The sequence below is a fragment of the Manis javanica genome, chromosome 3 (assembly GCF_040802235.1).
Source record: "Manis javanica isolate MJ-LG chromosome 3, MJ_LKY, whole genome shotgun sequence".
Classification (NCBI taxonomy): domain Eukaryota; kingdom Metazoa; phylum Chordata; class Mammalia; order Pholidota; family Manidae; genus Manis; species Manis javanica.
In genome coordinates, this window is record NC_133158.1 from 161,679,739 (window position 1) to 161,694,662 (window position 14,924).

At 38.2% G+C, this 14,924-nt stretch overlaps 1 protein-coding gene across 9 annotated transcripts in view; it reads right to left on the minus strand.

Annotated features, from left to right (window-relative positions):
- Window positions 1–14,924, minus strand: part of PIK3CB (phosphatidylinositol-4,5-bisphosphate 3-kinase catalytic subunit beta) — a 235,823-nt gene that overhangs the window by 119,640 nt on the left and 101,259 nt on the right. For all 9 annotated transcript variants that reach the window (XM_036991629.2, XM_073232256.1, XM_073232261.1 and 6 more), the window contains 3 exons: window positions 11,044–11,223; window positions 8,567–8,737; window positions 7,604–7,681 (listed from right to left, as the gene is read on the minus strand). In XM_036991629.2, the coding sequence (XP_036847524.2) occupies window positions 7,604–7,681; window positions 8,567–8,737; window positions 11,044–11,223 (429 nt within the window). The remainder of the gene's footprint in view (window positions 1–7,603; window positions 7,682–8,566; window positions 8,738–11,043; window positions 11,224–14,924) is intronic.

Genomic DNA, 14,924 nt, shown 5'->3' on the forward strand with positions numbered 1-14,924 from the left:
TTCATTAAGCTCCGTCAAGCGCTTATAGAAGCCCCAGCTCTTCATCTTCCTGATTTGTTGAAGCCCTTCTCATTATATATTCATGAGAGGTCCAGTCAAGCTCTAGGAGTCCTAGGCCAATATTATAGCCCATCCTTTGCCCCAGTAGCTTATCTCTCCAAGCAATTAGACCCCACAGTTCGAGGATGGGCCCCCTGCCTACGGGCATTAGCCGCTGGACAGCTCTTGCAGAAGGAAGCTCATAAACTGACATTCAGGGCACCCCTTACCATTCTGTCCCCACATCACCTAAAATATCTCTTAACCTACAAAAGTTTACAGACTCTCCCTCCCTCCAGACTCCTGACCTTACTGTCCTCTTTCCTCCAAAATCCCGTTCACCCCCTTTGCCATCCATACCCGAATCATGACTTTTTCCTCCTTTACTGCTCTCTCACTTTTTTTCCTCATTCCTATTGTCTTCCCCGCCACCCCAGCCTCCTTTGTATGGCGATTCAAAGTCAGACAGACTTACACACAGCATCAAACAAAAGTTACTGCCCTCATTACCACATCAGACTGCCCTCTGGAAGGCTGCTCTAAGCCTTTATACCACCACTTTCCTCCCTCCACCCAAGTGTTCACTAGCAGCTACCCTTATTCTCCCTACCTCTGCTTCCTCTATGACCAAAAACAAGCCTATTGCAGGCGATAACCAGACATCTACAAGAGATGTCCCTACTGGTCTTGTGCAATTCACTACATGAGTAACTTCCAGTACCCACAGTATTACTCCTCCAACCGTTTCATGAAATATCCCAACGGCTCATTCTCCTTATCAATCCCAGATCCCTGGGACTCTCAATGGGCCGCCGGGGTCACAGCCTCAGTTTACTATGGGGGGTCCTTGACCCCCCACGGTACCCTTTATATCTCTCGAGAGTATGTTCCCTCTCACTCCCAGATCTCTCAAGTTGCATCAGATATCAGACATTCCGAAAAAGTCATTATTCAGACTCTTGACGGCGCCTCTTCATCTTCTTATTCCTCCTACTCTTCATTACAGCTCATTCAGGACACCATCTTTCTCAGCCACACCCTCAACACCGCCAATTGTTTCTTGTGCGCATCACTACAGCACCCACTGCTGGCCGCCGTGCCCCTTTAATATTTCCAACTACTCCTTCCATGCAGAAGGACAACCCTTCCACCCCCCTGGCAGACATACCCCTATGGGAACCAGAACACGCAGATAATCTCACCAGCCACCGCTGTGTAGGACCAGCTCCACACCCCTCCAGCGCACTTCACTGCCTCTCTATCTACACCCCTACCTCGGGCTCTAAGACTTTTACGCAACCGAGACACTTCTTTTGGTGTGATGGCAGTCTTTCCAACTCACTGCCTCCCAACTCCAGCACACCCTGCATTCTCATCACCCTAATCCCACAGCTTACACTTTACAGCATGGCAGACTTTCTTGAGCTCCAACCTCCCTTGCCCTCGTGCACAAAAAGGGCTGCTTTCCTTCCCACTTTCCTTCCCATCATGGTCAGTATCTCTTTGACCACCTCAGCCATTGGAGCAGGGTTTTCAGGAGGAGCCTTGGGTCACTCTCTATGGGCAATTAGAGATCTCAACGCCAAACTTGAGGGAGCCCTGACATCCACTGCCGATTGCCTAGCCTCTCTCCAAAGACAGGTCACTTCGCTAGCTAAGGTCACCCTTCAAAACCAGCGGGCCTTAGATCTGCTTACAGCCGAGAAGGGCGGCACCTGCATCTTCCTTTGAGAAGAGTGCTGCTATTACATCAACGAATCCAGTATTGTAGAAACTGACATAACCAAACTCACCGACCTTGCCTCCAGTCTCCACTCTGCTTCCAATTCCAACCCATTCTCTGCAATACTAACAAACCCCCTCCTTACATGGCTTCCCATTGCAGGCCCCATAATAATCATTCTTCTCGCCTGTCTCTTCTTACCCTGTATAATAAAGTTCATCAAAATCCCAAGTCGGAAAAATCTCTAATCAAACTTTCAACCAGCTTTTACTCAGGAACTACCAGCTTATAGCCACAGAAGATCCCTCACCCTCACATGACCTCATCACCACACGCTGAGATGGACCCCTCTCCTTGCTGGAAACAGTTCCTGGAAACACTGACCACAGACGCCTGGCTTCTGGCACCTGTATCCTCTTGGCACCATTGGAATCAACAAGACCTCGACCTATGGTTACAGGGAACCTTCAATGATTTCCAACCTGAAGAAGTCCACATCTTCTCGTCCTTACTGTGGGGAATCCTATCAACCCTTTCCTCCCAATCCTCAAGCCCTCACTCCCTTGTCCGCCACCGTTCAGCAGGAAGCAGTCAGAGAGAAAGCAACGTCCACAACCCCATAGAGGACAAAGGGGGGAATGAAGGGCCCCCACCCATAAGATGGCGAACTCATCCCTCACCCCCCCTAATCCCAGCACCTAGCCAATAGCCACCAGCCCCATAGAAGTGACACCTCAATCAGTTCATGCCCCTTCCTATATAACTCAGCACCTTTCCCTAATAAAGCAGAATTCTCCGGTGAATTGCTGCTGTGTGTTGCTCCTTTCCTTTCAAAATGAGTAAAGATTAGAGAAGAAATAAATAAAATAGAAAAGAATAAAACAGTAGAGAAAAATCACTGAAATCAAGAGCTGGTTCTTCGAGAAAATTTAAAAATAAAACAAAATACCTCCCAACCCAGATAATCAAGGAAAAAAGGGAGTACAAAAATAAGTAAAATTAGAACTGAAAAAGAATTCATAAAAGATACCACGAAAGTACAAAGAATTATTGGACTGTGATATAAAAAACTGTATGCTGGTAAATTTGACAACCTAGAAGGAATGGACAAATTCCTAGAAAAATACAACCTTCCAAGACTGACCCAGGAAGAAACAAAAATCAAAGTACATCAACTACCATCAATGAAATTAAACTGGTAATCAAAAAACTCTCCACAAAAAAAACCCTCAGGAACAGAGCTTTACAGCTGAATTCTATTAAAAATTTAAGGAAGAGCTATTAACCATCCCTCTTAAAGTATTCCAAACATAAAAGAGGAGGGAATACTTCCAAACTCATTCAATGAAGCCAGCAACACTCTAGTACCAAAAGCAAGCAAGTACAAAGAAGAAAATTATAGATCAATATACCTGATGAATATGCATGGAAAAATCCTCAACAAAATATTAGCAAACCGAATTCAAAAATATACCAAAAGGCTCACCCATTATGACCAAGTGACATTTATTCAACCGATGCAAGGATGGTGTAATATTCATAAATCAATCAATGTAATACAAGAAATTAACAAGAAATATAAAAATTACACAATCATCTCAGTAGGTGCCAAGAAAGCATTTGAGAAAATTCAACATCCACTCACGATAAAAACTCTCAACAAAATGGGTACAGAGGATACACAGCTCAACATAATAAAGGCCATATATGACAAAGCCACAGCTAACATCATACTTAATGGCAAAAAGTAAAAAGCTCTTCCTCTAAGATCAGGCAGGATCAAAACAAGGATGCCCAGTCACCACTCTTATTTAACATAGTACTGGAGGTCTTAGCCACAGTAATCAGACAAGACAAAAAGAGATTTTCTCCAAATTGGTAAGGAAGAAGTAAAACTGTCATCATTTGCAGATGACATAATATCATACACAGAAAACCCTAAGACTCCCAAAAAACTACTAGTACTAATAACCAGATTCAGCAAAGTTGAAGAATACAAAATTATTACGCAGAAATCTGTTGCATTCCTATACACGAACGTTAAACTAGCAGAAAGAGAAATCTGGAAAACAACTCCATTTACAATTGCATCAAAAAGAATAAACCTAAACAAGGAGGTGAAAGACCTTTACTCTAAAAATTATGTGATATTCATGAGAGAAATTAAAGAAGACACCAATAAATGGAAATACATCCCACGCTAATGGATGGAAGAATTAATACTGTCAAAATAACCATCATGCCCAAAGCTATTTACAGATTCAGTGCAATCCTTATCAAAATACCAACAGCATTTTTCAATCATCTAGAACAAATAATTCTGAAATTCACATGGAACCACAAAGGACCCCGAATAGCCAAAGTAATCCTGAGAAGGAAGTACAAAGCTCGGGTATTATACTCCCTAACTTCAAGCTCTACTACAAAGCCATAATAATCGAAACCATTTGATACTGATATAAGAGATCCATAGGTCAATGGAACAGAATAGAGAGCCCAGATATAAACCTACATATGGCCAGTTAATATATGATATAGGAGCCATGAATATACAATGGGGGAAAAACAGCCTCTTCAACAATCGGTTTGGCAAAACTGGACAGCAACATGTAAGAGAATGACACTGTATTCCTGTCTACCTCCATACACTAAAGTAAACTAGAACTGGATCAAAGACCTGAATGTATGACATAAAACAATAAAACTCTTATAAGAATACATGGGCAAAAATCTCTTGTACGAGCAATTTTTTCCTGGACACATCTCCTCAAGCAAGGGAAACAAAAAACTGAACAAGTGGGACTACATCAAACTAAAAAGCTTCTGTACAGCAAAGGATACCATCAGCAGAACAAAAAGGCAACTTACAGTATGGCAGAATATATTCATAAATGATTTACCTGATAATGGGTTAACATCTAAAATATAAAATGAGCTCATATGCCTAAACACCAAAAAAACAAATAACCAATGTAAAAATGGATGGAGGACCTAAACAGACATTTCTCCAAATAAAAATTACAAATCGCCAACAAACACACAAAAAAATGCTCCACATGGCTAAGTCATCAGGGAAATGCAAATCAAAACCACAATGAGATATCACCTCCCACCAGTTAGAATGGCCACTATCCAAAAGACATGAGATAACAAATGTTGGTAAGGATATGGAGGAAAGGGAACTCTCCTACACAGTTGGTAGGAATGTAAATTGGTACAACCACTGCGAAAGCAATATGGAGGTTGCTCAAAAAACTAAAAATAGAAATACCATTCAACCTAGTAATTCCACTCCTAGGAATTTATATGAAGAAAACAAAATTCCTGATTTGAAAAGATACACGCACCCCTATTCTTATCACTGCACTATTTACAATAGCCATGATGTGGAAGCAACCAAAGTGTCCATCAATAGATGAACGGATAAAGAACATGTGGTACATATACACAATGAAGTATTATTCAGGCATAAAAAAGAAATTCTCCCATTGGTAAGAACATGATGAATCTAAAGGGTATTATGTTCAGTGAAATAAACCAGGCAGAGAAAGACAAATACCATATGATTTCACTTATTTGTGGAATATAAATACAAAGCAAAACAGAACAAAAACAGCAGTAGACTTATAGACACTGAGAAGCAACTGGTGGTTACTATGGGGGAGGGGTTTGTGTATGTGAGTAGAGAGGGTAAGGGGCACAAAGGGGCATAAAAATTCTCAGTCATAATGTAGGATTGTCATGGGGATAGTAGTATAGCATGGAGAATATAGTCAGTGATTCTGCAATATCCTCCCATGTTGACAGATAGAAGCTATACTAGTGGGGGGTGAGGATTTAATAATACAGGTTAACTGTTGACCCACTGTATTGTATACCTGAAACTAATATAAAGTTGTGTATCAATAATAAAAAATTAAATTAAATTCAAAATAATAAGTTGGTCATGGGGATAGCAGTACAGCACGGAGAATACAGTCAATGATTCTGTATATCTTTCTATGTTGACAGTAACTGCACTGGGGGGGTGAGGATTTAATAATATGGGCAACTGTTGAATCACTTGTATATTTGAAACCAGTATAAGATTGTATATCTATGATACTTAAAATTAAAAAAACAAAACAAAACACCCCACAACAGAAAAAAAGAACAAAGGGTGAAGTGCATCCACAAGAAAGTGATGTCATAATTGCATTAACTTACTTAAATTCAACTATATAACCCCACTGGAAGGAGACAGGAGTAGAGATCTAGATGGAGTGGAAGGGGAAATACTTTGAATAGTACATGTCATTAATTCTATTACTCATAAGAACATTTGGCCACACACAACAAAAGTCAATCCAGTTTGAAACAACTACTGGAAAGTGGTAAAAGCTATGGAAATAAAACGTTACTGACAAAGAAATAAAGCATAATTCTCTAGGAAACTAAAGCATGTAGTGAAAGCTACTTTAAGTCTTCTCCAGGAAGAACCTGGTTAATAATAAAAGGCTATAGAGAAATAATAACTACAAAAGAATTAAACTGATACATTATCTACAGAAGACATATAAACTATCCTACAAATGGCAAGAACAAGTAAGAATTCCCATTTTTACAATGTAAATTACACACTGGACAAAACTGTATGTCTATACTGTTCCCTATCTCTTGAGAGTAGATTTGCCTATACGTGATTTCTGCCTTTAGGGACATGATACACAACGAATTCTCCTGAATTTATACTAATCCAGAAGAATGCCCAAGATGCATTATAAATAGTGAATAAATCAAGTTGTAGACTAAAATACAGTATCATCTCCCTTTTTGTTTACCAAACCAACCAATCAACAAAGTAAACACAACCAAAACACCTTCAGTCTCCAAACTATATGGCATATATTTGTATGAACACACAGATCAGTCCCAAGGCTTGTTGACCTTGAATCCTAACACGATAGTAAAGAGATAGGAGGAGAGATAAGTAACTTTTTATAATCAGGTTTGGACTTTTTTAACTGTTGCAACAATCATGTTATATTTCTGCAATTTGAAAAGCATTAATAAAGAAAACTTAAATTAACAAGAAAAGTATGATTACCACTAAAATAGAAATCAAAAACTAATTGGTCATAAACACACTCATTAAAAATTAAAATCTAGCTGAGAACATGAGAAGAAAAAAGCCCCTGTTTTAATGACAGGTAACCAAAGAATCTTTAAAGTCTATTTAGAAGCAAGGTGATCCTGGGTATACATCCCCATGCCAGCAAACATCTCACACTAACTGAATCTCCTTCTTGGATCACAAAGCTATTCACTTAATTTCCTTCCAAGCAAAACAGGGGAAAATGCATGCTTTACAATTAGAGACAAACTTCCTTGCTAGGTCTTTACTAAATTGTATGGGGTTGTACAATAAATCCCCATGTGTTAGTAACTTGTGGTCTATAATGTAGTCATCTGAATTTCTTCCAGGAAATAGTATTACATTTTCTCTGTGTTCAGCAAATTTAAAAGGATAAAAAAAGCCTGGGAGAGGAGGCTGCGTACAGCTCTAAGTAAGGCTGAGAAAGAAGTAAGCTAGCATAGAAACATGTGACCTATAATTCTGGTTTAAATTTGACTTGCTGATTTTCTGATCTAAAGCAATTCTTTTACATAATATATACTGCAAAAATGTGAATCTCTCCAGCACATCTGAACTATTGAAAGCATATTTTAAAACAGAAGTTCTTAATTCTCTTAAACTGTCATATTCTATTACTTTATCTCCAATGTGACATACTTTGAACCTATCAGAAGTTATTCAAACAATGGAGCAGATGACAAATTCAAATCCTGACAAGTACTTACTTTTACAGCTTCTTCTGTGTTAAGTTTATTCCCCTTAACTAAGACAATTTGGAAAGGGTTGTTATTTTCCCAAATATGCTGTAAACAAAATGAAATACAGAGTATTTTAATGAAAGAAATTAATATCTATGCTTGCAATTAAATCATCTAATCAGTTCTCATGTCCAAGCAAAATAATGAAAATAGACCTCTGAACTAACAACTGAAAATTACATACATTCAATCAGGCATCACAACCACTAGCATGTAGTCTCATGACAAAACACAGGCAGCATTTCAGTACTGCTAAGAGATTTGCTAAATTAAACAACAAAAAAAAATAGTATTAAAAGCACTGGATGAACTAACAATTGACCACTTAAATATACAGATACCTTAATGATCAAGAAGTGATTAAACATACAATTTCTTAAGACTGAATAACTATTTAAAAATTGCTAACTGTTCCAATGAATGCACACTGGAGAATTGGTTTATACAAAAAAAAATTACATTACATAAAAAATGGTGCCTTTGATACATTTAAAATCTGAAAGTATTCAATAAAAAGGCAAATTATGCCAATATCATTATATAGCTAAGTTGAAAAAATGAAATATACTAATAAATCTACTATTTCTGCACACCTAGGTTTTCTACTAGAATGTCTCAAATTGCTCGCTGAAGTACTTACTATGTTTAGCTCTAATTTTAACATCTCTAATTTAATGGTATTTTCCTTTGGCACCAGAAGAACACCAAAAACACAAGTGGCATATATATATTTATATGTAGGTGGAGTAATAAAATGAATAGTAGCTGGAAAGATAGTTTTTAAAAAATGGTAATGGATCATTTGGCAAATATGCACTGGTTTATAGAGAAGCAGAAGTGAACACAGAAAATATGTGTGAGGCTTAAGCATGCAACCTAACAAAATCACATGCCTTTTGGGGTTACCAAAGGTTCACACATGAAACTTACAGAAATAATTCTCATTTTCTTTGGTGGTAAAGGAAGAGGAAGGTTAGATGAATTTCGATTTATGGCAGCCTCTATGGCAATCATTTCCTGTTCATACATCTTCTTGATCTTGCAACATTCCACAAGTATAAAATGGGGCAAGGACCTATTCATTAAACAGTTCCGGATATACTACAGCAGCAAGAAAAGAACAAGGTGAAGATTTTCAAGTAAATACTTAACTCAAGAATAAAGAATAAATAGAAGAATAAAATTAAGATGAACAATACTGTATCAAATACATGGTGAAAATTTACCTTGAACAAGAACTTAATGTCAACAATATGAGAAATTAAAATTGTAATATAAAATAGCTATCATTAATTGAACACCTAAGTGCCTCATAACTGAACTAGACACGTCTTATAACATTATAGCTAATCTTTATAACAACTCTGTAAGAAAGATTTTCTCCCTTACTATAAGATTAAAGAGCTGAAAAGCAGAAGGGTAAGTTATACACCTAGTATATTTAAGACCTGGATTTAAATCTACCGAACTTTTTTGTTGTTTGCTAAACCCTGAAGAAATATGTGCATAAATCTACATTGTCTTCTCTTCTCTGCACCTAATACTTGACAGTTTGACCAATCAGTGTACTTTTCTAGGGATAGGACATGATTGTCATAGACTGTGATATCACGTGCTAGTTTTGACCAGTCAGTCAGGAAAAGTGAACAAGTAGAGTATACATGTGGCCATTTCTTTTAGTCCTGAGCTAGCCAACTTCACTTCCAATAGGTATTAGAGGTAGACCTGGTTCCTTTCCAGTACACAGCTGCAGGCAACCATTACTGTCTCCCCAACAAAAAACCTACTGGTCGTCCCAGTTTGATGCTCTGTTTTACTTCTATGAGACCAGGATGAGTCTACAGAGGCATGTAATAAAAGGGGTAGTTATTCACATAACCGAAGAGTCCTAACAAACTGAACAGAAATCCAGTGTATTCCTCAGAAGAATTTCCTATACAGATACAAATTCAATGTAATATATTCAATTCAGAGCCACTAAAAATTTTTTGAAAACAAATTTGTAGAAGGGACATATTTACTACAAATACATTTATTCAAAAACTTTTCACTATTAAGAGATGTATCATTCCATTTCCTTCACATTCCGTTGCCTACATATTTTATCTCATGACCTTGTAAAAAAATGCACACACCTTTATTTTTCTTTATAATAACAAATTCTAGTTCTGACAAAACACTACACCCTCCACTTATTAAGGTTAAAAAAAAAGTGTGAAAAGGCAGGGGCTACTTAAAGGATGACAGAGCACAAAAGGAATAAAGTCAGTATTTCTATGCTATCATCAAACTGTCTTCTTCCTCTCATGGGCTAGATTTCAAGCACTTACTGTCAGAATATTACAGCTCCCGAAGCTATGCACATAAGCTGTAACTGCTGCTCGACTTCCTACCTACTAAACTATAAAAATTAAGGGGCTAAAAATGTGAAAAGAAAGGTGTGAAATCCTGTTACCTGCTAATAAATCACAGCTCCTTATTCTCAAACAGACATCACTTAATATGTCGCATGCCTATATATACCTCTTGCTTAAAACAACAAAAATAAAAATAACAGTAAACACATATACTTCTAAAATTCTTTTAGTATTTACTTGTAACTTGTCACTTAGCCTAGCATCCTTGAAAGTTAAAGCCGGGATCCTGTTCATTAAATAGCATACCTTATGGAAGGGGAAGTGTTAACATTTCACATATCTTGTTTAAATCCCTTTACTACAGATATAATCTGAGGCACTTCAGTGTCTTCCATAAAGCATAAACTAAAGAATTCATGATTAACTGGATATAAACATCTCAAAGATAAAGGATGGTTTTGAGGATGGTTAGGCCTAATGCTTACAAAATTCTTATTACATACAGCAAAAATTTAAAAGGGGGGGTACCAGAGATTATACAGATACACTGAAAATTAGAAATTTTCTAACTCAAAATGAAAATTTTTACTATTACTTTCCCTAGTTAACTGATAATCACAAATAAATTTTTATATAATTAGTAACTATTTAATCAAAATATTTTTTACTTCCCCCAGAATATTTCATATCTAAACCATTGCTTACATGGTGAAATAGTGGGAAGCTGTAACAAATTTTATTAAGAATTCATAATACTATAGAAAATTATAACACTTAACCAAGAGCAAAATGAAAACACATCGATATATACATGAACATATATAATCATTATGCTAAAATAACTACAACTGCAAGTAAAATGATGGAAACATGCCAATATGTTAACAATGTTTACCTCACAGGTAGGTAAAATTAAAGGTATCATTTAATTCTGTATAATTTGTTATAGGTTTCAAATGTTACTATGCCACAATGTTTTTCAATCAAAACTTTAAATTATTAAATATATGTACATGTTTCTCTGGTCAATTTATAGTTAACACACATTACCTGGAACTGGATTAGTGGGTGATCACCAAACACATACTCTGCTCTCCCACTGACTTGCAACACATAGTCATAGGGGCTAACTTCATCTTCTTTCCCATGAAAAGTCAAACATCTTTGGATTGCCAATTCATTTATTTTGATAGGATTCATGTTAGGAGATATGGGAAAGCTAAACACATCCTAAAAAAGGGGGTAGGGAAAAAAAAGAATTTTATATTTTTACTTAAAAAAATAAGCCTTTATATTTGTACTTATTACTTCATTATATACAGCCATACATAATATCAACAAATGTTCATCATTTACACTTGATATTTCAGTCAAGTTTTCTGTTTTTTAAATATAATGTGGCCATATCGAATTTGTACACATTCTAGTAATTTGCAAGTCACTTTAGAGAGTACCACAGCTCCCACAGGTCAGATTGATACAGATTTAACTAGTTTACAAATGTCTTACTTATGCTTATCAACAGTTTACTACACACATTTCCCTGTATATTTTTTAAAAAGTTACTCATGGGAAGGAGCCAAGATGGCGGAGTGAGTTGTCCAGTGGAAATCTCCTCCCAAAAACACATATATTTTTGAAAATACAACAAATACAACTATTCCAAAAAGAGAGACCATTGGACACAGTACAACAGACAGGCTACATCTACATCTGCGAGAACTCAGCACCACACGAAGTGGGTAAGATACAAGCCCCGGCCCGACGGGACCCGAGCACCCCCACCACCACCACTGAAAAAAAGATTCGGAGGAAAGGATTTGGACCAGAGAGGGACTGAAAGACCAGGACTCTTAAGAAACCAGCTCCAGTAATTCGCACCAGGAGTGCAGACACGCAGAGCATGATGTGCTGGATATTGGAGAAACAGAAAAGAAAACCTGGGAGCGGGTCCCCGCAAACAGCCCCTCAGGAAAAAAGAAAAGTCAGTGCTTTTTGAAAATCTTAAAAGGACAGGGACCTCACAACTGTATGCAATTGTCCAGGCACACTCAGCCCAGCACCAATGAATTCCGGGGAACTCTAGGCAATCTAACCCCCTGGGCGGCAGCACAGCTCTGAAGCCCCTCATGGAGATAAGCACCCTGCCAGTTGTTCCCACGACTGGCACAAACTCCAACACACTGGCCCAGTAGCAGCAGAGCGGCCACATGCGTCAGCGGCAGCAACGTCAAAGGAGCCCTGGAGAGGCCCGCGTGCGATGGTAGTGCCAGAGCAGCCAAGGAATGACCCAGGTGAGCCAGTGGCTGCAGCTGCGGCAGGCAAGCAGCACAGGCGAACCGGAGGTGGCAGCGGCGGACTGGCCCAGGTGCAGCCACGCCCCCAGCAGCCACCCAGAATCTCCTCCCAGCGCAATGCCGCCTGCGTCAGACCAGAAGGCCGCTGCCAGCACACAGCTGCCCAGCGGGGGGGCAGCTCTCGAAGGAGAGCACAACTGGCATGCATGCCACTGCCCACAGGGCTCTGCACTACCCTGATGGAGACCCCACACACAGCAGCTAAGGGGATTACCCTGGAGGCTGCTCCAGGAGTGCGGGTAACTGACACAGGCAGCAGAGAAGGGCAAGGCGACCAAAAAGCAGGAAAGGACTTTCTTCTCCCAGCTGACACACACGCTACCTGCCTACAGTTAGCTCTATCACCATGAAAAGGCAAAAGAATTTGGTCCAGGCCAAAATTATCCAGATAACCCCCAAGAGACAGCCTGGGGAGACAGACTTAACCAAACTCCCTGAAAAAGTATTCAAAAGAAAGGTCATAACCATGCTCATGGATCTGCAGAGAAATATGCAAGAGTTAAAGGATAAAGTTGGGACAGAGAATACAGAAATAAAAAAATCACTGGAAGGACTTAAGAGGAGACTGGATGAGGTGCAAGACGCCGTTAATGGAATAGAAATCAGAGAACAGGAATACAGAGAAGCTGAGGCAGAAAGAGATTAAGGATGTCCAGGAATGAAAGAACATTAAGAGAACTGTGCGAACATATCAAACAGAACAATATACACATTATAGGGGTACCGGAAGAAGAAGAGAGGGAAAAGGGATAGAAAGTGTATTTGAAGAAATATTTGCTGAAAACTTCCCCAACCTGGGGGAAGAAATAGTCTCGCAGACCATGGAAACCCACAGAACTCTCAAAACAAGGGACCAAAGGAGGACAACACCAAGACATATAATAATTAAAATGGCAAAGATCAAGGACAAGGACAGAGTATTAAAGGCAGCCAGAGAGAGAAAAAAGGTCAGCTACAAAAGAAAACGTATTAAGCTATCATCAGACTTCACAACAGAAACCTTACAGGCCAGAAGAGAACGGCATGATATATTTAATTTAATGAAACAGAACAGCCTTAAACCAAGAATACTGTATCGAGCACGATTATCATTTAAATATGAAGGAGAGATTAAACAATTCCCAGACAAGCAAAAGCTGAGGAAATTTGCCTCCCACAAAACACCTCTACAGGGTATTGTAGAGGGACGGCTTTAGATGGAAGCACTCCTAAGGCTAAATGGATGTCAACAGAAAATAAAATCACAGCAAAGAAAGCACACCAACCAAACACAAACTAAAGGCAAAAAATAAAATCAACTACTCACAAAAGCAGTCAAAGGAAACAGAAAAGAACACAGAATAAAACACCTAACATATAAATAACAGAGGAGGAGGAATAAGAAGGGAGACAAATAAAAAATCATCATACTGTGCTTACAATAGCTTAATAAGCACGTTAAGTTAGACAGATAGTAAAGAAGCTAACCTTGAACCTTTGGTAACCACAAATCGAAATCATACAATGGAAATATGTACATATCTTTCAATAATCACCCTAAAAGTAAATGCACTGAATGCACTAATCAAAAGACACAGAGTAACAGAATGGATAAAAAAGTAAGACCCATCTATATGCTGCTTACAAGAAACTCAGCTCAAATCCAAAGACAGACACAGACTAAAAGTAAAGGGATGGAAAAATATTTCATGCAAACAATGGGGAGAAAAAGGCAGGTGTTGCAGTACTAGTATCAGACAAAATAGACTTCAAAACAAACAAAGTAACAAGAGATAAAGAAGGACATTACATAATGACAAGGGAGTCAGCCCAAAAAGAGGATACAACCATTATAAATATATATGCACCCAATACAGGTGCACCAACATATGTGAAACAAATACTAACAGAATTAAAGGAGGAAATAGAATGCAATGCATTCGTTCTAGGAGACTTCAACACACCACTGACTCCAAAGGACAGATCCACCAGACAGAAAATAAGTAAGGACACAGTCATTGAAGAAAACACTAGAACAGATGGACTTAACAGACATCTACAGAACTCTACACACAAAAGCAGCAGGATACACATTCTTCTCAAGTGCACATAGAACATTCTCCAGAATAGACCACATACTAGGCCACAAAACAAGCCTCAGTAAGTTAAAAAGACTGAAATTGTACCAACCAACTTCTGAGACCACAGAGGCATAAAACTAGAAATAAATTGTACAAACAAAAGGGCTCACAAACACGTACAGGCTTCACAACATGCTTCTAAATAATCAATGGATCAATGACCAAATTAAAACAGAGATCAAGCAATATAGGGGGACTACTGACAACGACAGCATAAAGCCCCAACTTCTGTGGGATGCAGTGAAGACAGTTCTAAGAGGAAAGTATATAGCAATCCAGGCCGATCTAACAAAGGAAGAACATTCCCAAATGAATAGTCTAAAGTCACAATTATTGAAACTAGAAAAAGAAGAACAAATGACACCCAAAGACAGCAGAATGAGGGACATAAAAAGATCAAAGAATAAATAAAATTGAGAACGATAAAATAATACAAAAAAAATTAATGTAACCA